Source organism: Acomys russatus, chromosome 19 (assembly GCF_903995435.1).
Source record: "Acomys russatus chromosome 19, mAcoRus1.1, whole genome shotgun sequence".
Lineage (NCBI taxonomy): Eukaryota > Metazoa > Chordata > Mammalia > Rodentia > Muridae > Acomys > Acomys russatus.
Window position 1 is genome coordinate 41,597,946 of NC_067155.1, and position 27,835 is coordinate 41,625,780.

Here is a 27,835-nt window from a genome sequence, read left to right on the forward strand (position 1 = left end):
GGGCAAAAGAAGGCATGCCATGTGTAAGGATTGTCACAGTATCCAGAGGACAGGTTCTTAGAGTTGGTAACTGAGCTTGGATTTCAGGGAAGAACCCAGGTTGTCTTGTCCTTTTTCTTTTTGAGACTTTATTTTTGCCCGATTGCCTACCTGGTAAGGTTATCTTGGCTTCTAAGTTGCCCATTGGGCATTTTTCTATTTTTTAAAATATTTTTTTTCTTCCAAAGATTTTTTGGGCATATACATTTATATTATTACGCATAAATTAAAAAATTACCCAAGCACTCGGGAGGCAGAGGCAGGCAGATTTCTGTGAGTTCGAGGCCAGCCTGGTCTATAAAGCGAGTCCAGGACAGCCAAGGCTACACAGAGAAATTCTGCCTTGAAAAACAAAAAACAAACAAACAAAAAGTTACATATAGCAAACAGAACCACGAAACAATCAGGAATTATGTCAATACTACATTCATGGTGTTTTGGCTAATTGTATTTGGCAACCTTGTAGAAAACATCTTTCCTATCACTATTTTTAATTTTTAAAAAATATGCATATGTTGCTCACATATGTGTATGTGTCCAGTGCCTGCAGAGGTCAGAAGAGGGTGCCACGTCCCCTGGAACTGGAGTTAGGCAGTGTGAGTCACCATGAAGTACTTGGAACCAAACCCATGTCCTCTGTAAGAGCAGTGTGCACTCTTTAACTGCTGACATCTCTCCAGCTCCAGGGCATCTTTTAAGACAGAATCTCACTGGGTAGCCCACACTGACCCTCCTAGTGTAGCTCTGAAAGGATAGAATGATAAACATGAGGCCCACACCTAGATCACTGGGCACTTTTCTTTGTGCATTTTTGAAAAACGCATTGAATGTTTATTTCCCAGCATGTATGATGAAATAGGACATCATAGGATCTGGAGGAATGGGTCATTCAGTAAAGTGCCTGCCATGCAAGCATGAGGACCTGCTTTCCATCCCATAGTTTTTTGTTGTTTGTTTTTGCTTTTTTAAAGTCCAGATGTAGTAGTAGCATATGCTCATAATCTCAGTGCAGGCGAGGCAGAAACAAATGGGTACCTGAGTCTCTCTTGCCAGCTGGCCAGCCTAGTTAGCATTCTCCAAGGACAATGAGAGAGAGTGTCTCAAAAGCAAAGTGGATGCCCCCTGAGGAATGACATCAGAGATTGTCCTCTAGTATCCACATGCTTAGATGATAAGAGCCACATCTGATGGACCCCACTGGGGTTGGGGAGGTTGGCCTCTAATTCAGAAACTAACATAGAATTGAATGAAACATGGAGTTATGAGAAATGTTCTGGGTCTGCTTAATGAAACTATAATTACTCTCCTTTTGGCAGAGTCATAGGTACTACATGGAAAAGAAGACTTCAGATGAGACCCCTGAGGTTTGAATAAGATATCAGTTAGGGGACTGGAGAGATGGCTCAGAGGTTAAGAGCACTGGCTGCTTTCCCAGTGGACTAGGTTCAGTTTTCAGCACTCATATGCTGGTTTACCACCATCTGTAACTCCACTTCCTGGGAACTGATGCCCTCTCCTGGCCTCTCTGGGCATTGAATGAATGAATATGGTGCACATACATATAGGCAAAACACATAAAAATAAAAGAAAAAAAATCTTTAAAATTTTAGAGTAGACCACAGGCATTGAGAGCAGAGAGTTTCAAGGAACAGATTATGCAGCAGAGGTGGAGCCTGCAGAAGCTGGGATTTGGGAAAAGGAGGGCAGCAGAAGCAAGACTGAGCCCTGAGTTGGACACCCACACAGAAGGCTTGGCTGCGCACACACACATGGAGTAGGGAGCAACTGGTGTCTCTGAGCAGGATGCTGAGTAAGCTTCAAATGAACTCTTTGCCCTTTCTTCCAGATATTACACTCTGGGGCATGGAGCTGGGCCTTTTGAGCATGCGCAGAGGGGAACTGGCCAGGTTCCTGTTCAAGCCAACCTACGCTTATGGCACCCTGGGGTGCCCACCCCTCATCCCTCCAAATGCCACTGTCTTGTTTGAGATCGAGCTGATTGACTTCCTTGACTCTGCTGAGTCAGACAAGTTTTGTGCACTCTCAGCTGTAAGTTCCAGAACTGGGATTTTCTAGCACTTTATAAAGGGAGGGATTGGCTTTGGGTTTATTAGGTCACCTGCCCCAGCCAGGTTCCACCCAGCCTCCTTCACAGTGATGTCTATTCTGCTTTGTCTGAGGTAAAACGTGCCAGGTAGTTTAAGGCATAGATTAGCTCTACATTAGCTGTTTGCTACTTAGCTGTCCTTTGCTTAGTTTTCACCACAAGATGACTTACTACTTTTTAGGAAGTTAGGCACTGGTAGCTTGATAATGAGGATGACTGAGGCTTGGGCATGTGATTCAGTTCTTGCCTAGAACTCCCCACTAAGGGGTTGGGGCTGTTTAGGTCAGGGGTAGAGTGACAGTATTAACAAGCACTAGTTCCATCCCTAGGACCGTAAAAGCGAGTTAGAAAGTTGGTCCCTTGAGAATTGAAAAAGCCTTTACTAACGTGACAGTAAAAAACTCGGCATGCTTTCCATATGAGGTAAGGTGCACGCTAAGACACTCACAGGAAATCTGGGATGTAGAGCCACAGTTCTCACAACCCTGGTCTTGGCCTTTCCTATGTGCTTTCAGCTTCTCAGTCCGTAGAAGCATAGCTTGTAATCCCATCAGCAATCACGTGTCTCTATGATGCTGCCCTCCACTGACTGCATATGTGGAAGGTAGCTGTGCATGTTTTGAAGGCTTTGCTCCTTGTCTTAGTAGTTAGGGTTCTATTGCTTTGAAGAGACACCATGACCACGGCAACTCATAAAGGACAACATTTGATTCAGGCTGCCTTGCAGTTTTAGGTTTAGACCATTGGCTATAAGCCTGTGGAGGCCAGGGATTGGATGTGCTGGTTAGAATTGGAATGGCCTCTATAGACTCATGTGTTTGAATGCTTGGCCGATAGGGAGTGGCACTATTAGGGTGTGGTCTCGTTGGAAGAAATGTGTTGCTGTGGAGGTGGGGTTTTGAGGTCTCATATGCTCTAGCCATACCTAGTGTGAAACAAATCTGGTCTCCTTGCTGCCTGAGGTACAAGGTAGGATGCAGTTCAAATTCAAGATGTAGAACTCTCAGCTCCTTCTCCAGCACCATGTCTGCCTGCATGTCACCATGCGTCTCACTATGATGATAATGGACTAAACCTCTGAAACTGTAAGCCAGACCCTGTTTAATGTCTTCTTTTTATAAGAGTTGCCTTGGTCATGGTGCCTCTTCACAGCAATGGAAACCCTAAGACACTCCTTCATATAATGTAGCCTTCCACACTAAACTGTGAGTGTCTCACCTTTTCTACATCTTCCCATGGAGTAGATGTTCTGCACTTACCTGGGGCTCTCATTTTGAGGCTCTGACATGAAGCCAGGGTAACAGCACTATCATGTAGAACCCCGAGGACACTGAGCCATCCAGAACATGCCAAATTCTTGATGGGTAATTGGTCTGGACTTGGCAGGCTCCCTAAGTTTCTGTGGATGATTCTGCTTCTGGGGGAGTTTGAGAAGATCATAGCAGCAGCTGACCCACCCCCCAACCCCACACTGCTCTGTAGATGGGCCTGTTAAAGCACCCACCTATGTGGCCTCTGCACATGCAAGGCAGTAAGCACAGTTCACGGTCCAAGAGGGAAATGCTGATGGCTGCCATTGTGCCCCTGGGGCTTCTGGCTCCATGTTGCTGCTGTTCTTTTGGTCTTCAGGAGCAGCAGGAACAGTTTCCACTTCAGAAGGTCCTTAAGGTAGCTGCAACCGAGAGGGAGTTTGGCAACTACCTTTTCCGCCAGAATCGCTTCGGTGATGCCAAAGTGAGATACAAGAGGGTAAGAATGCTGTGGAAGTGTGTGATCCAGAAAACTTTTATATTTTAAATTTTCATGAGTGTGGCTGTGCAGTCTGCATATATGTTTGCCTACCATGTGCATGCCTGGTGACTGAGGCAGAAGAGAACAGCTCATCCCTGGAGTTACAGACGTTTGTGAGTCATCCTGTGGTGCTGGGAATTAAACCTAGATCTTCTGGAAGAACAGCCAGTGCTCTTTACCTATAAGCCACCTCTGCAGCCCCAGAAGATTTAAGAGCATAAACTTTATCTCTTTTGCTTCTCTTCATGGATGACCATAAAGAAGATCACATTAAGTTGGGCCTGGTGGTTCATGCCTGTAATCCCAGCACCCAGGAAGCAGAGACAGGAGGATTGAAAATTCCAGGCCAGCTTGGGTTTCTTAGCTAGACCCTGTTTCAACAAACTAAAAAAAAGTGGCTGGGGAGATAGTAATGAGTAAAAGTGCTTGCTTCCTAAGTATGAGGATATGAGTTCAAATCCCAGCACCCATATAAAATGCTGGGCATGGGTGCTGGAAAGATGACTTAACGGTTAAGAGTACTTACTGCTCTTGCACAGGTCCAGAGTTTGATTCCCAGCATCCATATGGCTCATAGATGCCTATAACTCCAGTTCTTGGGACTATGATGGCCTCTTTTGACCTCTGTGGGTTCCTGCACCCACATGTACACATAACATTTATATAGATATGCACACTTACACATAAAGGTCTTTTTTTTTTTTTTTTTTCGAGATAGGGTTCTCTGTGTAGCCTTGACTGTCCTGGACTCACTTTGTAGACCAGGCTGGCCTCATCCTAACAGAGATCCACCTGCCTCTGCCTCCTGAGTGCTGGCATTAAAGGTGTGCGCCACCACTGCCAGGCCAGGGTTTTTGTTTTGTTTTTTTAAAGCCAGACATGGCCACATGTGTGCTGTAACCCCAACATTGTGGGAGGAAAGACAAGAAGACTTCAAGACTTGCAGCCTAGCTCCAAGTTCAGTGGTAGATGCTGTCTCAAAGAACAAATTAAAAAACAGTGGTTCTAAACCTTTCTAATGCTATGGGCCTTTAATACATTCCTCATGTCATGGTGACCCCAACCATAAAATTACTTTTGTTCCTACTTCATAACTGAAATTTGTTACTGTTAAGAATCATAATGTATATTAAAAAAAGAATCATAATGTAAAAATCTGTGTTTTCTGTTGGTCTTAGGTGACTCCTGTGAAAGGTTTTTTCCAATCCCCAAAGGAGTCTCAGTCCACAGGTTGAGAGCCACTGAGGTAGAGTGATACAACAGAACACCTGACATTGTCCTCTGGCCGCCTCATGTGCATACCCACCCACCCACACATGTACATACAGTACACGCACATTGCATACAGAGGAAACCCTCATGTTAGATGGAAATGACAGGGCTGGGGGCTGGGGATGCGGTAATGTGAGGTGACGTTCTTTATATTGATCTTTTTTCCTTTTGTTTTTTAAGACATTGTAATTTAGCCCAAGCTGGACTAGGCCTTATGGCAGTCTTGTCTCAGTCTCCCAAGTGCTCGGGTTGCAGGCATAAGCCACACACCTGGCTCTTATTTGTTGATTGTATTTGTGTGTCTGTTTGAGATAGAGTCTCACTATGTAACTTTAGCTGGCCAGAACTTGCTTTATAGACTAGTCTGTCCTTCACCTCACAGAGATACATACCTGCCTCTGCTTCCTAGAATGAAAAGTATGTACCTCCATGCCTGGTCTATGTGTAGTAGATCTTCTTTTTTAAATAATTTATTTATTTTTATTGTATGTGCATTGGTGTTTTGCCTGCATGTATGTCTGTGTGAGGGTGTCAGATCTTGGAGTTACAGACAGTTGTGAGCTGCTATGTGGGTACTGGGAATTGAACCCAGGTCCTTTGGAAGAGCAGTCAGTGCTCTTAACGGCTGAGCCATCTCTCCAGCCCCGTGTAGTAGATCTTGATGCTGTCTTCTTGGGTATACTTGAATTATGAAAATTCATTAAGCTGTGCACTTTTTTCTTATCTATGCATATATATGTTAATTTGGCATTTTAAGAATTACCATCCTGGAGAGGTGGGGAAGTAGCTCAGTTGGCAAAGGGCATGAAAGCAAGCACTATGATCTGAGCTTGATCAGGAGAATCCATACTTAAAAATAAGAAAGGCCAGGTGTGGCAGTGCCTACTTGTAATTCCACTACTGGGAAGTCAGAGACAGGCAGGTTCTTGGGACTCTCTGGCCAGCTAGCCTAATCTATTTGGCAAGCCTCAGGCCAGTGAGAGACTATATGTGAAAAAACAAGGGGAGTGTCTCCTGAGGAGTGAGGGATAACTGAGGTTGTCTTCTGGTCTCTGCATGCACTTATTGGTTTACACACTCTAGGTTTGTATGTATTCACACATACAAACGTGCACACATGTAAGTACAAAAATAATTAAGTAAAGAAGAAGCTGGATGTGATGGCACATGCCTTTAATCCCAGCTCTTGGGGAAGCAGAAGCAGATGGATATCTGTGATTTTGAGGCTAGCCTGGTCTACACAGTGTGTTCCAAGATAGCCAGAGCTATAGAGAGACTGTCTCAGCACCCCCTCTACTTTTTAAAAACTGTGTTATGTGTCTGTGTAGGAGTATGTGTTTAAGAGTGCTGATGGAGGCCAAAGGCGTGGGGTTCCCCTATAGCTGGATTTACAGACAGTGGTGAGCCACCTGATGTGGGTGCTGGGACTATATACAGCTTGTCCATGGTTTTGTTGGATTTACTGTCCTTACTCCTCTGGAGGCAAAAGAGTAGATGTCTGCAGCATGTTGCCTGCCTCAGTAAGGTTTGCATACCTTCTGTTAGAATCCTTCAAACTGGGCTGGAGAGATGTCTCAGTGGTTAGGAGCATGTATTGTTCTTGTAGAGGATCTGAGTTCAGTTCCCAGCACCCACATGAGGAGGCACAGGGTCACATGTAACTCCAGTTTCTGGAAGATCTAATGCCATCTTTTGGCCATCACAGGCATTGTACTCAAATGCACACATCCTATCCCATACGTGTACATGCTGTTTTCGTTTGTTTGTTTTAATTTTGTTTTTCAAGAGAGTTTCTCTCTGTAGCCCTGGCTATCCTGGAACTCACTCTAGACCAGGCTGTCCATGAGCTCAGAGATCCATTTGCCTCTGCTTCCCAAGTGCTGGGATTAAACACCTGTGCCACTGTCTCCTGGCACGTATACATAATGTAAAATAATAAAAATAAAAATAAAAGCCTCCTATCTTTAATATGTTAGCTACATGTCCTGTGAGCTAGCTGAGTTTCTTTCTTAGATCAATAGTTCTATATGAGTTGTAAGATTATAGGACTGTCCCTCCTGACCCTTTGCTTTCCCTCATTTCTGCAGGCTTTGCAGCTGCTCCATCGGCGCTTGACGATCTGTGAAGAACAGCACTTGGTGGAACCTGCTGAGCTTCTAGTCCTCCTTAACTTGTCCTTTGTGTACCTGAAGCTAGACCGGCCTGCCATGGCTCTGCGCTATGGGGAGCAGGCTCTGCTCATTGACAAAAGGAATGCCAAGGCCCTCTTTAGGTGTGGACAGGTGAGTTGAAGGTAGTGGGGAAGGCCTGGGGCAGTTACTCAGTCAGTAAAGTGCTTGCTAGGCATGCAAGCTTGAGAGCCTGAGCTCATTCTCCAGAACCCAGGGTGCTAGACCCTTGCACTGGAGAGGCAGAGACAGATTGGCTCCTGGAGTTCGCTGGTCAGTCAGCCTAGATGAATTGAGGAGCCCTGAATCCCAGAGGAATACCTTATCTTTAAAAATAAGGTGGGCTAAGAAGAGACTTGATACCCTATGGGCATATAAAGGGGGAGGAAGTCCCCCTCAGGCACAGTCATAGGAGAGGGGAGTAAGGGGAAAATGGGAGGGAGGGAAGAATGGGAGGATACAAGGGATGGGATAACCATTGAGATGTAACAAGAATAAATTAATAAAAAAAAAAAAAAATAAGGTGGGCTGCTCCAGAGAAGGAAACCAGTTTGACCTCTGGTCTCCATCCACATGTGCACACCAGCACAGAGCAGTAGGTCTCGCTTGGGCCACTACCACAAATGCCAATCTCCTAATCTAATGTCCTATCCCTTCCTATCAGGCTTGCCTCCTCCTAACTGAGTACGAGCAGGCCCGGGATTTTCTAGTGCGAGCTCAGAAGGAGCAACCCTGCAACCATGACATCAATAATGAGCTGAAGAAGCTGTCCAGGTGAGAGCCAAGGGCAGACGTATGACCAGAGACACAGGAGAGGTGGCTGTGAGAATTCTAGTCTATCTGGGTAGAGGACAGGCTAGGAATGTTGCCCAAGCTGGCTCAGAGGCATCCATGCCACCCACAGAGTCTCTCATTGCCCTAAACTGGCTGTTCTGTGTGAGGAAGCTTCACTTCTGAGCATCTCCCTCCTTCCCATGGTGCCTCCCTGCAGACCATACAGATCAGCACTCCCTAGAGAGGTGAGCCCATGCAATGCCTTTGTGAATATTTGCAAGTGTGTGTGTAGGCCAAAACTAACCTGAGTGTTGTGCCTGGGGCCCAGCAGTTAGACTGGGCTGGTGTCTAGTCCCAAAAATCCTCCTGTTTTTGTTTTCCCCTACCTCTGCCCCCAACCTCCAAGCTGGAATTATAGACACCCTCTACCCATGAACTTATTTTTTTTACATGGTGCTGAGGATCCAAACTTGGGTTTCATTTTACCAACTGAGCTATTTCTTTTTTCTTTTCTTTTCTTTTTTTTTTTTGGTTTTTTGAGACAGGGTTTCTCTGTGTAGCCTTGGCCATCCTGGACTCACTTTGTAGACCAGGCTGACCTCGAACTCACAGCGATCCGCCTGCCTCTGCCTCCCGAGTGCTGGGATTAAAGGCGTGCGCCACCACGCCCGGCAACTGAGCTATTTCTATACCCGCACCCTCCCCCATGTACCTTAAAAGGGTATTGTGCAAACTGGGTATGGTGGTTCACTCTAGTAGTTCTTGAACTTGGGATAGGAAGCAAGAAGCAGGAAGCAGGAAGATCACAAATGCCAGACCTTGTGCAATATAGCATAAAACAGGCTCAAAACCAAAAGGTTGGCAAGGTGGCCCAGCAGCAGACAGTGCTTGCTGTACTGATCCTAGATCACATAGTGGAAGGTGAGGACTGGCCTGGAAAGTGTCTTCTGATCTCCATACATGGTGTACACAGGTACACAATAAAGTAAGTCTTGTATTCTAGCACTCAGAAGGCAGAGGCAGATGGATCTCTAAGTTCAAGGCTATCCTTGTATATAGAGTAAGTTCCAGGACAGCTAGAGCTGCATAAACCTTGCCTCTAAAAATCAAAATTAAGCTGGGTATGGCGGTGCACACCTGTAATCCCAGAAGTTGGGAAGCAGAAACGGGCAGATTTCTGTGAGTTCAAGGCAGAACCAGGAATACAGGAATACAAGAGAAAACCCTGTCTCAAACCCCCCCTCCCCAAAAAAACAAAACAAAAAACCAAAAAAACAAAAAACAAAAACAAAAACAAACCAAAAACAAAAAGAAAAAGAAAGAAAGAAAAGAAACTATACTTAAGACTCTACCTATTCCCAAAATCACCTGAGACCCAATGTTCTGATGAATCTTTCTATAACTACAAATGAACTGGTTTGTATGATTCATTCAAGAGAGGAGGACTTTAATCTTTAAGAAATAAGTTTTGGGTGGTCAGCAAGATAGTTCAGTGGGTAAAGGCTCTTATTGCAATACCTGCTGACTTGAAAGGTCATTCTTAGGATCCATATGATAAAGGAGAAAATGGATTCCTGTAAGTTGTTCTCTGAACTCCACAAAGACATTTGAGCCCTCCCCACCCCAGCACATACATTAATAAATGTAATAATAAAAAAGAAAAATAAAATCTTTATTAAAATGTGACTTTTTCTGATTGAGAAGCTGTTTGCTGTAGAGAAGCTGAAAACATCTTCCCATAAGTTCTAGGACAGCCACCATTTTAGCATGTATTTTTGTTCTAACTTGGTGAGATTCTCTCCTTAGCGTTAAGCAATCCATCACCAGTCCTGAGGGTTCTAAGGTTATGCAACATTTTTATTTGGATGCAGTTGCTTTACTGCTGGTCTGTTTGGGTTTCCCAGGAGCTTCCTTTCTGGTATGGAAAGGATCCTCTCAGATTAGATACTGAATTTTGGGGGACTTGAGTTTTCAGAAGAAAAATTCTCAAAATGAGTGGGGCCGTTGAGTGCAGGGGTCATTTGGCAAGACTCTGCCTGAGCCCACTAACAGTAGCTTCTGCTGTCCCAGCTGCTGTCTTTCCAGATGATGGCTGGTATCCAGGGTCTTCCTGAGTAGGATTAGCCTTGCCTGTTCCTGCATCTTCAGTGTTACCTCCATTGACTACTGTCCTGTGCTGACTTTTAGTGGCATAGAAATTTTCAGCCACCAGATGTCACCTTCTGCAAACCTACAAAGCTTGCCTTTCTCTCCACAGCCACTACAGGGACTACATGGACAGAGAGAGAGAGATGTGTCACCGGATGTTTGCTCCCTGTAGCAGCAGCTCCTCAGGGGGAGGAAACTGAAGGTATTCACAGGGCTGGGCATTCATGAAGGGATTCAGGGTTCTATCCATTAGGAAAGATGGTTCCCAGCAAGGCTCAGTGACCAGTGCTGCTCTCCACTGAGGACAGCATAGGACAAAATATGCTGTTGGGGCCTTCCCACAGAGTGGGTCCCTGAGGGTGGAAGTCTTGAAAGTTAGGTTCATATTTGGGAGGTCCTAAGCTTTCTAAATCAAAAGACTTTTTTTTTCATGGTTTGTGAAATTAAACTGTACTCAAAGTTTCTTAGAACCAAAGTCATTAGTGTGACAATTTAGCTGATCTTGAAAGAGAAAATCTGAGTTTCTCTCTTTGTTACTATGTTTTGGGGATGATTTCGTGTAGTCCAGGCTGTCCTGGAATTCACTATGTAGCTGAAAATGACCTTGAACTTCTGATCCTCTAGCTTCTACCACCTGAGTGCTAAGATACAGGCTTGTGCCACCACAATCTGATTAATGAAGTCCTGGGGATGGAGGCCTGGGCCTTGCGTGTGCTAGTGTCTGCTAGGCAAGCACTCTACCAACTGAGCCACATCCCTAGCTGTCCTGTTGGTGGTGTTTTAGGTATGTGTGTACGAGTGCTTCAAGAGTGGTAGGACTACGCGTGATGGTGGTGGTGCGTGCCTTTATTTTCACCACTCAGGAGGCAGAGGCAGGTAGATATTTGTGAATTTGAGGCCAGGCTGGTCTACAGAGCAATTCCCAGGACTATTAACAGAGAAACCATGTCTCACAAAACAAAACAAACACACACAAAAGAGTAATAGGATTACAGAGGCACACCATGCCTGGCTGCAGGCTGTGTGTGTGGTGCTGAGGGTTGAACCCAGGGCCTCACATATCCTAGTCAAATAAACAAATGTCCTCTCACTGAAAAGCTCAGGCTTTTCTTAATCTAGGCTTTTCCAAGAAATGGAAAGCCTTCAACCTTAGTTTTCAACTCTAACACATTACTAAAGAAGGCAAAATTTCTGTGTCAAGGAATTGGATAGTGTTGTGCTAACTACCAGAATTCAAAGTTTGAAGACGGGGAAACCTAAAGGAGCAGAAATTTACATTGCTGTCAGGCAATGGTGGCTTGTGATTGAGTAGGCACAGGGCAGAATGTCCCCACAAGCACAGGAGATAACCTTCCAGTCTGTTCTGCTATTACTTAAGAAAATTAGTGGGAACAAAATCACCTGCCTTAAACACCTGTTCTAGCAGGCCTAGTGCACGGCTCTCCTGAGAGAAGTTAAATAAGGAAGAAGGAGGAAGCAGCTGCTAAGCAGGCTCCTGTGGTAAATCCTGCCTTTGTTGCCCCTTTGTGTCTACAAAAACGGGTTGAGAGGAGGGGCCATGAAAGGCCCATTCATTCATGTGCTCATGCAGGCTCTGGAGCACTGCTGTCTGCTTGGCAGATGCCAACAGTCACTTCCTTCGCAGGCATGACTTTTTGACCCCATCTTCTGGGTCTTCCAGGGGACTTCTGAACTGAGCTGCAAGCCAGAGGAGCTCTTCTCTTTGGCTCTTGTCACATATAGTAGAGACAGAAGACATCTGTTTTCCAGACCCCTGTGTGTGTAAGGATCCCTGTGGCTGTATGTGTATATAAAGCTGTGCTCTTGCTAGGGTGCTCGCTCTCTCCCTTTCTCCCTCCCTCCCTTCCTCTCTCCCTTTCTCCCTCTCATCAGCTTGGCCCATACCCCCCACCCTGTGTCTTGCACTTGTTTCTTCATGTGTTCTGGAGCTTGAACTCAGGTCACCATGCTTGCATTGAACTGTCTTGCCTGCCCACTGGCCAATGATTTTGCTTGTTTGTTTTAGTTGTTTTTCTATTGCTGTGATAAGACAGCAAGTTATAGAAGAGTTTACTTGGAGCTTACTGTTTCAGAGGGTTAGAATTCATAACCATTATAATGGGAGGGCATGGTGGCAGGTAGGCATGGTGCTAAAATTGCTGAGAAGTCACATCCTTTTCATTGATTTGGTTTGGTTTGGTTTTTTTTCAAGACACAATTTCTCTGTATAGCCCTGGCTATTTGGTATCTCATTCTGTAGAACAGGCTGGTCTCAGGCTCAGAGATCCACCTACCTCTGCCTCCCAAGTGCTGAGATTAAAGGTGTGTGCCACACAGCTAGAGCTCACATTGTAATCCACAAACAGGAGACACAGGACAGACAGACAAACAGAGAGTACACATATACTAACTGGGAATGGTATAAATCTGTTGAAACCGCAAAGCTGGCCCCCCAGTGAGACACTTTTCAACAAGGCCACACCTCCTAGTCCTTCCCAAATAGTTTCACCAATTGGAGACCAAGTGTTCTAATATATGAATCTGTGGGAGCCATGCTCATTCTAAGCACCACAGTTTTGTTTTTTTAAGGCAGGCCTTTTCTGGCTGATCTAGAACTCACTATGTAGACCAAGTTGGCCTCAAACTTGCAAAGATCTACCTGCCTCTGCTTCCCAAGTGCTGGGACTAACCAGTCATTTAAAAGAAGTTAGATTTGTCAGCTTAATGTGCTTGTATTATCTAGGGCCATTTCCTCTCTCTTAAGGGTTGGTTTGTTTCTTTGGGAATACATGTGCTCTGTGTGGGGAAGGATGTGCACTCACATTGCACAGATGGGCTAGAAGGCAGAAGGTGACATTGGGTGCGCTATTATTCTCCACCTATTCCTTTGAGGCAGGGCCTCTCCTTGAACCTGAGGCCCTTATTCTTGGGTAAGTAAAAACCAGTGAGCCCTGGTGGCTTTCCTGTCTCTGTCCTGCTTTGTGCTGGGTCCAAACTTGGGTCCTTGTGACTGTGGGGCATGTGCTCTGAACTGTGGAGCCATCTCTAGCCAGGACCCTATGCCTGACATCGCAGAAGACTGGAGATGCTGCCTTTCCTCATTTGTATATCTCCTAGTCCCAGCTATGATTGAATCAGGTACAACAGCCAAGACAGTGAGCCTGCCACCTCCGCTCAAATAGGCTATAGCTCCTGTTCTGGCTGTCAGGACTCTGTGATAGCCATGGAGGGCCCACTGTTAGAGTGATCAGCTCCTGGTGCAGGAGGATAACTTGGCAGGAACAGGCACTTTGGTGGGGCTGACACATCCTCTTTTCTTGAGGATCTCCACAGCACCTGGTATGAACATGTCCCTCTGAATGAGACTATGCTTTGGGATAATCAAGTCACTAGTGGCCAGAAGACCTGCAGGTTTCTGGGTGACCATGAAGCAATATCTGTAGCCACTTTCCTGTGGTTACAAAACTATGGAAGTGTTTCCAGACTTGCAAGGACTACTTGAAAGTCACCTGCTATGTTACATAAAATTTCCCATAGCATCATCACAGCAGCAGTGATGTGACCAGTGCACCATGTGGACGAGTGTACATGCCACAATTGTGCTCATTGTGCCTGAACATGTTTTGGAGTGGATACATGTGTGGTAATACATGTGGGAACCAGAGGCCAACCTGGCATGGTGGTCTTCAGGATGCTGTCACCTTTTTGTTGAGACAGACTCTCACTAGGACCTAGTGTTGTAATGATAAAGAGATGCCATGCAGTAGATCTGGTACAAAGAGATTTATTATATGAAGATGGAGTGGGGGGCAGGTAAGAGAGTTTGTAGGATGACTGGCCAGTCTTAGATTCCACAGCCTTGATGCGGTGGCGGGTGATGATGTCAGGTTGCTGGGCAACCTAGTAGCAGGCTATTGGGATAGTGTGTGAACTAACATTCCTCCCTTTTCCTATACTTAAAAATGAGCTGAGGAGGGGTGGCTGTTGTGTGGATGTGGGTGGGTGGCCTGCTTTCTGGTACTCGGGTGGAAGGCTGTCCACAACTCTTGAAAGCTGGGAAAGTATCCCAGCCCTAAGGTGGTACAGTGTCCCAGGGGAACCGTGCGGCATGGGAGCCCAGGAACCTCACAGCTCTGAGAGGAGGCCTCCTCAGAGACAATACAGCTCCGAAGAGAGGATTGCCCCAAACTTTGAGGAGCTGAGGAGCCTGAGTTTCACTCTTTTCTCCAGCCTATACAGCTCCCAGGGAGGGCTTGCCCTGAAACCCTGAGGAACTGAGGAACCCTAGAGCCTGAGCCACGCTCCTTCATTTCTCCTCCTCTTCCCCTCTTCCTGTTCTTCCAATGAGAGAGTCACGGCAGGCAGTAAATCTCTCAAAAGATTTATTGGAGGGACGAATCTAGGAGAAGAGGGATGAATCCAAGAGTGGCTGCCTCTGCTCCTGGGAGAAGGAAGCAGAGAACTGGGCAGACACAGCCTTTATATAGGGTTTCTTAGGGGGTGGAGCTTTCTGGGGCAGGGATTTCCAGAATGTGGATTGGTGGGATTTCAAGCCTCAACACACACCAAAATGTTTGGATAATATAGGCAAGGGGAAAAAGGGTAGGCTCCTGCCCTGGAAAGTTCAGGGTGGATGGTGTGGTATGCCAGCCATGCCATGCAGCAGATAGGGACTGAGGAGTGCTGAGAGGACCTGGAGCTGTTTGTCCTGGTTCTGGAGCATACCATTCCAGCCTTGTGTTGATCATAAATGGATAAGGGATGAAGAAATCAGTCTTCTTTGCTACTTCCTACTGACATTGGGGTGGCAATAGGGAATTAGAAGGCTGAAATGTCGGCCAGGTCTAGGAAGAGCAGGCTGTCGTATTTGCTGTCCAGGATATGAGAACATCTGTGGCTAGGAGGGACAATGCAGGCCCAGCTGGCACAATCTGTGAGGTTGGACTGGAGCACCTGTGGGTAGCTGCTTTGGCACTGTCTTAGATGTAGGAAACCTGGCAGGATACTGGAGGGGGGGAAAAAAAATATATATATATATATATATATATGAAGACGACAAAGTTACGTAAGGTTAAGTAGGTTAGGGAAAAAATTATTATTTTTTCAATCAATCAATCAATAAATAAATGTTTATTTATTTATTTATTACACAGTATTCTGCCTCCATATACACCTGTACATCAGAAGAGGATACTAGATCTCATTATAGATGGGTGTGAGCCACCATGTGGTTGCTGGGAATTGAACTCAGGACCCCTGGAAGAATAGACAGTGCTCTTAGCTGCTGAGCCATCTCTCCAGCCCTGAGAAAATTATTTTTTAAGTACACATTTGAAACTTTTCGGACCCATGGTTTAGGTAGTTGGGGGAAAGGAGTCCCAAAACTAGGGAAACAGGAGGAATTCCACCCTATGAAATAGGCAATAGGTGGAAACTTAGGTTGTACTTATATGGAGTCCACTTGACCTGAAAGGTGGATTTGGTTGGATTTCCTGTGGCATATAGGAATCCTTTTTAAGTTTACAAAGAATGCCGGGCGTGGTGGTGCACGCCTTTAATCCCAGCACTGGGAGGCAGAGGCAGGAGGATCGCTGTGAGTTCGAGGCCAGCCTGGTCTACAAAGTGAGTCCAGGATGGCCAAGGCTACACAGAGAAACCCTGTCTCAAAAAACCAAAAAAAAAAGTTTACAAGGAAGATAAATTTTAAACATGTTAGCATTGTCATTGTTTGTAAAGTACAGTGAAATACACATAACTTTTTGTGTTACAGCATGTTGGAGGCTTAGGAAATTATTTTGGGTTAATAACATGAACATACTTTGAGGTGAACTCAGAGAAGACAGAAGGTTTCCATGAAGTAGAGGGAGCAAAAACTCACTTGATAGTGGTTTTCAGTATGGCTACATATCATGAAAGAGGGACTTTCCCTTCTAACCAGAAGACTGAATGTATACAAATTTAGCACAGAAACTATTTTTGTTTGTTTGTTTGTTTGTTTGTTTCAAGACAGGGTTCCTCTGTGTAGTCTTGGCTGTCCTGGACTCACTTTATAGACCAGGCTGGCCTCGAACTCATAGTAATTTGCCTGCCTCTGTCTCCCGAGTGCTGGGATGAAAGGTGTGCGCCACCAAGCCCAGCTGAGAAACTACTTTTAAGTCTATACTTAAAATGCAAACCAAAGGACATTTAAAATCTTGAGCTTGGAACCAGGATAGTGGATCATATAGTGGAATGTTTTATACCAGAGTTAGGTTAATAAATCAGAGCTCCACTAGTCTTAATATAACAGTAGCAACAGGAAGAAGTCTGAAGCATAATCTTATTATAATCACCCAGGCTTTCATTTGCATTTATTAACCTTAAAACACCTTCTTAGACTCTAAAATATTTTCTATGGTCCTCATAACTTAAGCTTCTGTACCCTTCAGCCTTATATAAGCTTTACATTTTTCTTCCTATCTAATTATTTACCTTGAGGTCTGTGAGCAAAGCAAACCTGTTTGCCTTTTACAAGACCAGTGCTGTAACCCCTGAGCTATGGAGCCATCACCTCTGTTTGCCTTTTAAATAAGAGATCTAGTAGTTAGTAGTTTTAACTAGCTAATGAATTGACTAATATGCTAACATTCTGGTTTACTTTGGGGTAAGGAGCTAATTGCCTGTTCTCTAGCTGTCAAGTTACCATTAGCTTAGCCGTCAGTGTGATCAGAGACCTATGAAGGATAAATTGTAACCTCAGCGAATCTATTTATCAGTTGAAATGACAGAGATGACTAGTCAGTCCCTAGTCCACTACCTAGACAGTTGTCCCAGGTTCCTGGGGTCTCCATGTTAATGCGGGCAAAGACAGTCCAGCCATCAGGCACAGAAGACAAGAGGGTTTTTCTGTAGAAGAAGAACATGGGAGAGACTGATCTCACTTTGTTTTCAGCAATGTGAGACGATAATTCTCTGGGTGTCCAGTTTGTCCACAGTTCAGGGTGGGCCCTAGCAGCAAGTGAGTCATTGGGGGCAATCTGGCCCAGTGGTTAGTGTACCATAATCCAGGGTTGACATCATCTGCCATTGTGCCCAAATATTCTTGGAGACCTTGGGAGTTACTTTTAGGATTTGGAAGTCTCTGTGTATTATAATAAGCTTAAATATATTTAAGCCAAATTCAACAGGTTTGAAAGCTAGCATATTTGAGTTAAGCAGTCTTTGTCTGTTTTTAGTTATCTGCTCTAAACATAAAACAGGATGTTAGGATCTATAATTATGCCATATTCTGAGGATAAGTTTTGGAGAGCCATGTCTATCTTAAGTAGATCTAAATAGACAAACTTTGTTTCTAGTTACTTTCTGTTTAACTTTGAAAACATGTACAGGAGTGTAAATAAAGGTTAGTCTTTTAATCACATTGGTTCTTAGCATGACTACAAATATATTTCTGAACACATTAAGAGCATTTGATAATTTTAAGATTACATACTAATTTGCATTTTTTAGTAAAGACTAGGACTTCAGATCTCATCCCTGTTAGGTTGGAGCCTTAAAATCATAGACATAGACGGGCGTGGTGGCGCACGCCTTTAATCCCAGCACTCGGGAGGCAGAGGCAGGTGGATCGCTGTGAGTTCGAGGCCAGCCTGGTCTACAAAGTGAGTCCAGGACGGCCAAGGCTACACAGAGAGACCCTGTCTCGAAAAACCAAAATAAATAAATAAATAAATAAATAAATAAATAAAAACTACATTTTAATTTATTATACCAAATCTATTGGCCAGAAAGCCTGAAGGTGAACCCCAAGCGTAGGCAGATTGCTGCAGGAGAAAGAGCAGCATTCATTCATGCATATAAGAACTAGCAAAGACATAAGTAGTTAGGCATACATGTAAAATAGTGTATTAATCTGGATAGAGCTTTATAACCTTGAAAGTTCATCATCACATAAAGAACATTTTGAACTGGGATTAAGTCACTTATATAGTACAAAAAAAAGTATAACTTAATTTTTTATATAAAAAAAAAACCCATACCAATTTAAAATAAGATCTGTTGCTTTCTTAGTCTAAAAAGGAGATGAGATAATAGAGAGTTCATTACGACTGAGAGGCTTTATCATTGTTGCATATAGCACATGGTGGAGTCACATGGCAGGTTGTAAGCCATGTGGTTGGCACATACACTCACATTTATCCTAAACAAGAGTTGAACTTAGATTTTAAACACCATGCCCCATAAGCAAATTATAAGTCCTTAGATAAGAGTTCACAGTATAATCTTAAGATGCATTTTTCTTTTGAGAGCAGAGTGTAATGAAGAAATTAGAGAGAAAAGGTTTTCAAGAGTTGAGAAGTAGAGTCTTAGAGATAAACTCTGGGAACATAGAGTTTAGATATTTGGAAATCATTTGTAAGAATTTGGAAATTTGGTATGCCAAATTTTGCCTATGAATGAGGCAAGTTTTTGTAATAGAGTCCATTGAATGGGGATGGGAGCACGTACTTGGCTTCTTGCAGACCTGCTGCAGGAGGAGGGGGCAAGGAGTGAGTAGGTCCAAGTGGCCAGGCTAAGAGAGAGAGCCCTGTGGAGGAGTAGGACTCTAGCTAGAGTTTGGGATCAAATTCACAGAACTCAGGAGTGGTCTTGAGAGCAGCTCCTTGCAGAGGAAAAGGTGTATGTGTGTGCTTTGTAGTCCCTGGTCTCACCTACCCTGTCCTGTTACAACTTACAGGCAGGACGTTTAAGTAGCATGGGTGGTAGGAAGGTCAGAGAGAGAAAGAGAGGTCTTGGAGTAAAAGAGAAACAGGGATCAGGAATGGCTTTCCATTTCCTCAGTTGGTCTTCGTGTTCCTGTATAATATTAGAAATTTTATTAGAAAGGCGAATACATTTAAAGCCCTCAGGTCAGGTTCTAGATGTAGAGAGAGGCTGGAGCTTTCCCAAAGGAGAATGATAAAATATGAAGACACTGTTCCTGTGGATGAAAGAGGAGAAGGAATGTACCTGCAGCTTGGAGTTGTGGGCATCCCCAGGACTCTGAGTGGTAGATGCAAGCTGTTTAGTGGGTCATCAGGAGTTTAGCCCAGCTAAGCCCAAGAAGACTTGATGCCTGATACCATGTCTTTAGCAGCAGTGAAGCAGTGAGCTCTGGTAGAGGAAGCTCATCCACAGGAAAGGATTGAAGCAGACAGGCAGCTTCAGCGCGGAGGTGATAGAGGAGCAGGGAGGAGTGCAGTGGCCCAGTAGGGTATAAAATAAACTGCAGGACTGTGATAGGTGAAGCTTACCTGTCTGTGGTGGATGTAGTGATGAGCGATGGATGAGCTGGTTGTTTGCAGGCAGCGAGTTTGAAATAGAGTTTGAAATGTGTGGCTTAGACCATGAGAAGCACCAGGAGAGCCTACCCTGTCTCAGCACCAATGTTATAATATGTAAGTGAAGGCCGCCATGTAACATATATGGTGTAAAGGAAGGAAGTTTATTTGGGAAAGAGAGAGAGAGAGAGAGAGGAGTTAGGGCCTACTGAACCATGAGGGCAGAGAGAGACCGGTAGTGGGAGAGCATTAGGAGGAGAATAAGAGGAGAAGTAGTAAGAGTCAAAGGCCTGACCGATCCTTTATACCTGGCACACACCTGGAGCATGCCTGGTGCGTAGCTGGCAGTGGCAGGTGATGACATCAGCAGTTGCTAGGCAACCTAGAAGCAGGTAGTGGAATTGACACACATGCACATAAGTTCTTTTTACCACTGAACCATCTCCACAGTCCCACACTGCCAATTTGTAGTTTATTAGTTTTGGACTGTGGCCTTCTTGCCACATCATAATCCTTGGTACCATCTCTTCCTCCCTTACTAACTGCATTATCACTGTCAGATCCTCTTTTGAGTGTGATGATAACACTCTCTGCACCTCCCCACTTTTTTTTTTTTTTTTCTTCTTGAGGCAAGGTCTCACCATGTAGCTCTGGCTATCCTGAACCTCTCTATGTAAACCAGACTGGCCATCTGTCTCTGTCTTCCAGGCTCTGAGATTAGAGATGTGCAGTACCACACACAGCATGCTACCGCTTTTTGTTTTTGTTTTGTTTTGAAACAGGGTTTCTCTGTGTAGCCGCTTTGGCTTTATAGACCAGGCTGGCCTCAACTCACCGATATCCCCCTGCCTCTACTTCTGCCTCTGCCTCCTCCTCCTCAGTGCTGAGATTAAAGGTCCCACCACATCTACCTCTACCTTATTTTTTGAGACAGAGCCTTTCATTGAACCTGGGAATGTGCCACTTGAGCTATGCTGGCTGACTAGTGAGGCCCAGCAGTCTTCCTGTCTCCACTCCCCAACACTGGGGATCACAGGCTCTCTGATCTCAGGTCTTCATTGCCTGTATTGCCCCTTCATTGCCGGGGTCTCCAGCCCCTATTAATCTGTTTTAAAGATCTCTGGGGCCAGTGAAATGACTCAGCACATAAAGGTGCTTGTGGCCAAGCCTTACAATTTGAGTTCAGGACCCACAAAATAGAAGGACAAAGCAGATTTCTCTGACTTAAAAACACACACTGTGACCGTGTCATACTCATTCCTATCCCACAACTCCCCTTTCCACACGTGTAGTGTAAAATATCAAAAAACTCAGTGGAGCCACATAATCTATGATGGAAACACTAGAATTACATGATAGTCCATACAGGTGATTGAGTCTATAAGCTGAGGCCCAGATGGCATCATAGCCTGTTATCTCTGGGCCAAATCCATTATTTCTTGAGTACCTTTTCTTGTTTACACCCTTGTCTAGTACCTTAGTGTAACTTTGGGCACTGAATGCATAAGACAGGAAACAAACTGAAATTTTTGTGTATGTATATGTGTGTATGCAGGTACACACTTTTTTTTTTTTTTTTTTTTTGAGACAAGATCTCTTATGCACCTGGAGCTTCCCAGTTACGATAGACTGGCTTCCGGTGAGCACCAGGGGCCTGCCTATTCATCTTTACAGCAGTGGGATTACAAGCATATGCCACCATTCTATACTTTTTAATGTAGGTTCTCGGGATTGAATTACAGGTCCTTTATGCTTACAAAGTGAATGCTTTACCAACCAGCTCCCTAGCCCTGTTTATTTATTTTTAAGGTAGAGCTACCTGGGTGGTAGTACACACATTTCAAGGCCAGCCTAGTCTACAGAGCAAGCCAGGGCTACATAGAAATGCTGTCTTGTGGGGGGGGGGGAGACAGCCTCAATACATAGCCCAGGCTGGAACTTGCAAGTCTTCCTCAGCTGCCTCGCAAGTGCTAAGGTTAACAGATGTCTACTGCCAAATCTGTTTCCATGTAAATCTTTATATGTCCAAGGAATGTTTTAATAGGCCTTTACTCTTGAGTTAGCATGTATAACTAACTAAGCAAAGACTTTAGGATGGAAAGAGTCTTCCTTCTCCTTAGAAAAGCCCCAAATTTACACCTCACTCGCTAGGCTCTATCTCATAGGAGAGAGCCACTATTCTCAGACGTGCTGTTGACTGCTCTTTAACTTTCCTTTAGTGAGTCCCTTGGGCTGTGCCCACAGGAGCATTGTTTTAATAGGCAAGGTGTCTTCTACCCTCCTACTTACCCATATGGCCATGGCATTTGCCATTACTCTCAAGTCAATAAAAAAACCAAACTTGGGGGCTGGAGAGATGGCTCAGAGGTTAAGGGTGCCACCTGCTCTTCCCAAGGTCCTGAGTTCAATTCCCAGCAACCACATGGTGGCTTACAACCATCTATAATGAGATCTGGTACCCTCTCTGGCATGCAGTGGTACATGCAGGCAAAACAATGTATACATAATAAATAAATATTAAAAAAACAAACCAAACATGTGGCTTTCACATGCTACTCTGGTCTTCCATCACTGCTAGTAACACAGCACATAGTGTCCTACCCCTTCCCCCAAACTTTTATTGAACCAGGGCATTGAAACAGGTTGTCTGCTCAACCTCCTGTAGTTGGTGCCTGTAGAAGGACCCTTGTGGTCCTCCTTAAGCAGTTCATTCAGTACCAAGTGAGAAGACTCCACTTGTGAGTCTCTATGTCTTCCCTGAGCAACATGACCCTATGTAAGCCATTTAAATTCTACAGCCCGAAGGCCTAACAGTTGTACCTGGGAGGCATAGTCTTTTGCCATAAGCCCCAGTCTGTATTGTGCACAGATACACGGCACAGAGAATGTGCCAACACTCCAGCCTCCATCCATGCTGTGTGGTAAGAGAGTCATGAGCTCCTACTAGCTCCCATTCGGCACATCAGCCAACACTGCTAAATGGGTAGATTTTCAATGCCAAGTAAGGTGAACACCAGCAAGACACAGTGTTCACTTCTCTATAACACAGGTAAAAACGACCTCACAAGAGAACAGACAGTTCTGTAAACCTTAATTCCCCCTGCAACCATCCTGAGGACTTAACAGATTATAGCCCAGATTTAAGATCTATTCCCATAGGCCATGCAGGTAAAGGTTGGATACTTTGTCTTACTTTCAGTGTGGTTCCAGGGACTGGGCCTGTGCTGATGTTGGACTATGGGATCAGAGGTCTGTAGTTTGTGGCAGGAGTCAGGATAAAGGGCTTTCTCACAGGTCTTCCTGTATCCAGGCATCATTCCATGCCTACAGTGCTCCATGGTGTCTGCAGACCCACTTAACTCTCCAGCATTGGTATGGGAAAGAGATCAGCGTTCTGTCTCATAGGTTGGGGAAGGATGGAACTCTCACATCTGGATCCTTCTCCTGTGGGGTCTTGGTGTGGTTGTGTGAGCACTGTGACTGCTTTTATTGGGCTTAAAGTAAGTTGGAGTGTGACCATGGTGTCCACCTCTTGTGTTTAATGTGAAGGAATTTCCCTTTTCTGCTTTCCATTCTTAAGGGAAGCCAAAGCCTTTGGGCCACAGAACTAAGAGGATTGAGCTAGGGGCTGACAGGGTGGCTCAGTGGGTAAAGGTACTTGCTGTCTAGCCTAATGAGAGTTCAGTACCCAGGTGCCACATGGTGGAATGAGAGAACTGACACCCCTGGGTTGTCCTCTGACTAACACATGTACAGTGACATGTATGCCTACATACACTCAATAAACAAACACACAAAATTTAAAGGATTGAGCTATGTAACCAGCTGTCCCTGATAAGAGTGTCTTTGTGTGTATATACACATGAGATAGAGCTCAGAGATCAACGTCAGGTGTCTTCTTCTATCACATTCCTCTACATTTTTTGGACAAGATTTCTTACTGAACTTGGAGCTTGCCACTTTGCTTAGTCTGGCTGGTCAGCAAGCCTCAGGGATATTCCTGGCTTCACATCCCCATCATTGGGATTATAGCACAATTTTGCCCTCTGTGGTTGGATTTGTATTTTTCTGTTTTGTTTTCTCAAGACAGGATCTCACTGTGTAGCCCTGGCCAGCCTTGAACTCCCAGAGAGCCTCTTGAGTACTGGGATTAAAGGCATCACACCCAGCCTGTGCCGGGCTTTCATATGAGGACTGGGTACTTCCAGTTATCTCTACTGCTCCAGAGAAAAGTGTATCCTAATGGAATTTTTCTAAAAACGCATGTTTCCTGGGAAGTCACAGGAGGTCCATGTGGAAATGGGGTGGGCTGTAAAGAAGACCTTGGAAACTAAGATCCAGAAATTTGGCCGGGGTTCAAGAGTCAGCTGAGAGAGCACAGGAACAGTTGGTCCCCAGAGGTCTTGGTACATTAGTGTTTCAGAACAGGCTCCCAGTGTCCAAGCTCCAGGCCAGTTAACAAGAAAACCCTGAGGTGATCATTGTTTGTTGTTTATAGTGTGTGATTGAATTTATTTGGGGAATCTATTTGATCCTCTCTTTCCTAGAGAGTTAAAGAGGAAGCCCTCAAACCCAGCATGCAGTCTATGAAGATGCTCTATGTTAGATGCTCCAGTTAGATGCTGGATGTTTAAATGTGCTTTTGAAACTTTTTTAAAAAATTTTATTAATTTATTCATATTACATCTCGATTGTTAGCCCTTCCCCTGTTTCCTCCCATTCTTCCCTCCCTCCCATTTCTCCCCTTCTCCCCTCCTCTATGTCTGTGATTGAGGGAGACCTTCCCCCCCTATTTATGCTCTTAGAATATCGAGTCTCTTCTTGGTAACTTGTTATCCTTCCTCTGAGTGCCACCAGGTCTCCCCATCCAGGGGACGTGGTCAGAAAAGGGGCACCAGAGTTCGTGTGAGAGTCAGATCTCACTCTCCACTCAATGGTGGAGAATATCCTGTTTGTCGGCTAGGTCTTGGTAGGGGCTCGAAGCTTACTGCCTATATTCTCCTTGGCTGGTACCTTAGTTTGAGGAGGACCCCAGGATCCAGATCTGTCTGTCATAAAGTTCTTCTTGTAGGTTTCCAGGACCCTGTGGGTCCTACTATTTCCCCTTTCTTCCATGCTACTCTTGCCTAAAGTCTCAATCGGATGTCCTCTCCTCTGACCCACTTTCTTGGTAAGTAAAGATTTTCATGGTACGTATCCCTTGGACTAGTGTTTTGATATAAGTGAGTATATACCGTTTGTCTCTTTTTGCTTCTGGATGAACTCACTCATTATGATAATTTCTAGATCAATCCATTTGTCCACAAATTTCGGGAATTCCTCGTTTTTAATAGCCGAGTAGTAGTCCATCGTGTAAATATACCACAGTTTCTTAGTCCATTCTTCTACTGAGGGACACTTAGGCTGTTTCCATGTTCTGGGTATTATGTATAAGTGCTTTTGAAACTTAATATGGGATTCGTTCTGGCTTGCTTTCTCCACATTGTGTTTTCTGATGACTGTGGAGTCTTCATTTCCCCTGGATGTCAAGCCAGCCTCTCCCATCCTTGCTGCTAGGTGAGGGCTGTTCAGCTTAAGCTGTTAAACATAGCTCTTGATCTTCTGGACCGCTGTGAGATGCTTTTCTCCACGCTCAGAAGTTGCCACTGAAGTCACCCCTTTGTTGTCTGACTATAAATACCTCTGCTCAGGTAGCTCCTGTTTCATGATAACCCCTTCCTGAGAAGGCATTTCCCCTGTAGGGTGTCTTTGGTCCCTCACCTCTTCCACATCCTCTCTTGGCAGTAGTCACAGGCCCATAGCCTGTTTCCTGCTGAGATGTGCTTTAGTGGAATCTGTGCTCTTTGTGGGTGAGGGATCAATGAGGCTATTATTATCTTGGAAGCTAGTCCACTCTCTTTCTGATCTACAGAGTGAGCAAGTACAGAGATGCCCTCCGTTCATTTCAGAGTCAAGAGATGAAAAACAGATTGTCAGTTGTAGTGTTCTGGCTGTGAGGTTAGCCAAATCCTTTCAGCCCTTCTAGACTTCAGTGGGATTGTCTTTGTACATCATTAGGTTGTACTTCATTGAAGCCATTAAATGTTTGCTTGTGCTGATTTTATTAGCTCAGGTTAGACTCAGACCTGCAGTATAGCCAAGGATGACCTTGAACTCCTGATGCTCTTGCTTCTGTCTCCCACGTTCTAAGATTACAGGTATGCTTGGGTCATGTGGTGCTGAGTATGGAACACAGGGCTTTGTGCATGCTAGGCAAGCACTCAGTCACTTGAGCCTGTGTTACAGTATTTTGTATCTGTTCGGCCTACAAAGCAAATAACTGACACAGGGAAACAAACGTACTTTAAAGCTGCCAGCACTTCGCCGGGCAGAGTCTGAACTGATTTTTATCTACTCGTAAACTGAACAAACTAAACCTTATAACATACATATATTCCAAGCACTTGCCACTATGACCCCTGGGCCAGTCCTCCTCAAGTCCCCACCATCCTCCACCAGCTATCAAAAACCTTCCTCCCCTCCAGGAAGTCCCGCCTCCCACTTCCTGTCCTTCTGCCCAGCTGATTGACTAAACAGCGCTTTATTGCCCGTTGATGCATTCACTCAGCATTCCTCCACAAGCCTGTTTCTAATATCTTGGGTTTGTTAATAACTGTGTGTGCTCACGTAGCTTCTGCCATTGATCCCATGTAATCCAGAACACCAGGTTGGATGGAAAAGCATCCAGTAAAACTGAAAGAAGGGACTTAAGCAATAAGAATAACCATCTTGCCTTCTGAGTGGGATGATAAGTCTGGAACTAAGTGTCCACTTTGTCCAGTGTTTTCGGGGGCTTTTGTAAGTGTGGCCTTCCAGCGGGAATCTCTTTGTCTTGTTCAAGGGCTTCTGGCGCAAGGGGTGGGGCTCTTTATGCTAAAACTTCCTGCCTGCCATCCCAGCCTCTTTGGGTATAGGGGCACTGGGCTCAAGTCTGGCTACTTCCACCTGAGTTAGGACATAGAAAGGAGGGGAATGTTGGTAGTAGGCGTTGTGGGCACAGGAATAAAGGGGTGTGTGAGCATGTTGTGAATAGCTGCTCTGGAAACCCACAGATGTATTCCTGTAGGAAGTGGAGGAGGCAAGGTGCTAGGAGGAAAAATAGACATTATTATTACCACCTGCCTTATGGAAAGGACTAGCCATGAGAAGAGTGAAGACTGCCAGAAAGAGTGGAGTGGACACGTGCCCTGGCTGTATTGGTGAAATTCTTCATATAGTTTGTATAGTGACTCGATACTAGTTTTCAACAGACTGGATTCACTGATAGAGTAATGCAACAGATCTGATATGGAGAGATCTATTGTAGAACTGGCTTGGAGGGAGGGTGCTGTAGGGGGACAGAGAGAGAAACTGAGCAAGTGTGCACAGTGATGGGTCAATCCTTTATATGTGTCACAGCTGAAGCACACACACCTGGCTGTGGCAGGTGATGACATCAGAGGTTGCTAAGGAACCTAGAGGCAGGCGGCCTATATGCTAACATTCTTCCTTTTTCCTATAATAATAATAAATAAAAAAGAACAAGGATGTTGGACTGCTTCTGATGCAAGACAAGTTAAAGTATATAAATGTAAGATCATTGGAAGAGAGAGAGGGCGGAGGGAGCAAGAGCAATAAAAAATGTCCAGATTATGGCCGGGCATGGTGGCACACGCCTTTAATGCCAGCACTCAGGAGGCAGAGGCAGGTGGATCGCTGTGAGTTTGAGGTCAGCTGGTCTAAAAAGGGAGTCTAGGACAGCCAAGGCTACACAGAGAAAGCCTGTCTCAAACAAACAAACAAACAACAAACAAAATGTCCAGATTATATGGTGAAGGGAAAGGAAAAGCCCCTGCCCTGGAAAGTTCAGGGTAGATGGTGTGGTATGCCAGCCATGCCATGCAGCAGATAGGGACTGAGGAGTGCTGAGAGGACCTGGAGCTGTTTGTCCTGGTTCTGGAGCATACCATTCCAGCCTTGTGTTGATCATAAATTGATAAGGGATGAAGAAATCAATCTTCTTTGCTACTTCCTACTGACATTGGGGTGGCAATAGGGAATTAGAAGGCTGAAATGTCGGCCAGGTCTAGGAAGAGCAGGCTGTCGTATTTGCTGTCCAGGATATGAGAACATCTGTGGCTAGGAGGGACAATGCAGGCCCAGCTGGCACAATCTGTGAGGTTGGACTGGAGCACCTGTGGGTAGCTGCTTTGACACTG

At 44.9% G+C, this 27,835-nt stretch overlaps 1 protein-coding gene across 1 annotated transcript in view; it reads left to right on the forward strand.

The window, feature by feature from the left end:
* The window catches only part of Fkbp6 (FKBP prolyl isomerase family member 6 (inactive)), a 71,687-nt gene that overhangs the window by 1,992 nt on the left and 41,860 nt on the right, over positions 1-27,835 (forward strand). The window contains exons 4-8 of the mRNA XM_051161288.1: positions 1,886-2,088; positions 3,776-3,895; positions 7,297-7,491; positions 8,042-8,151; positions 10,409-10,501. Of these exons, the coding sequence (XP_051017245.1) occupies positions 1,886-2,088; positions 3,776-3,895; positions 7,297-7,491; positions 8,042-8,151; positions 10,409-10,499 (719 nt within the window). The 3' untranslated portion in view covers positions 10,500-10,501. The remainder of the gene's footprint in view (positions 1-1,885; positions 2,089-3,775; positions 3,896-7,296; positions 7,492-8,041; positions 8,152-10,408; positions 10,502-27,835) is intronic.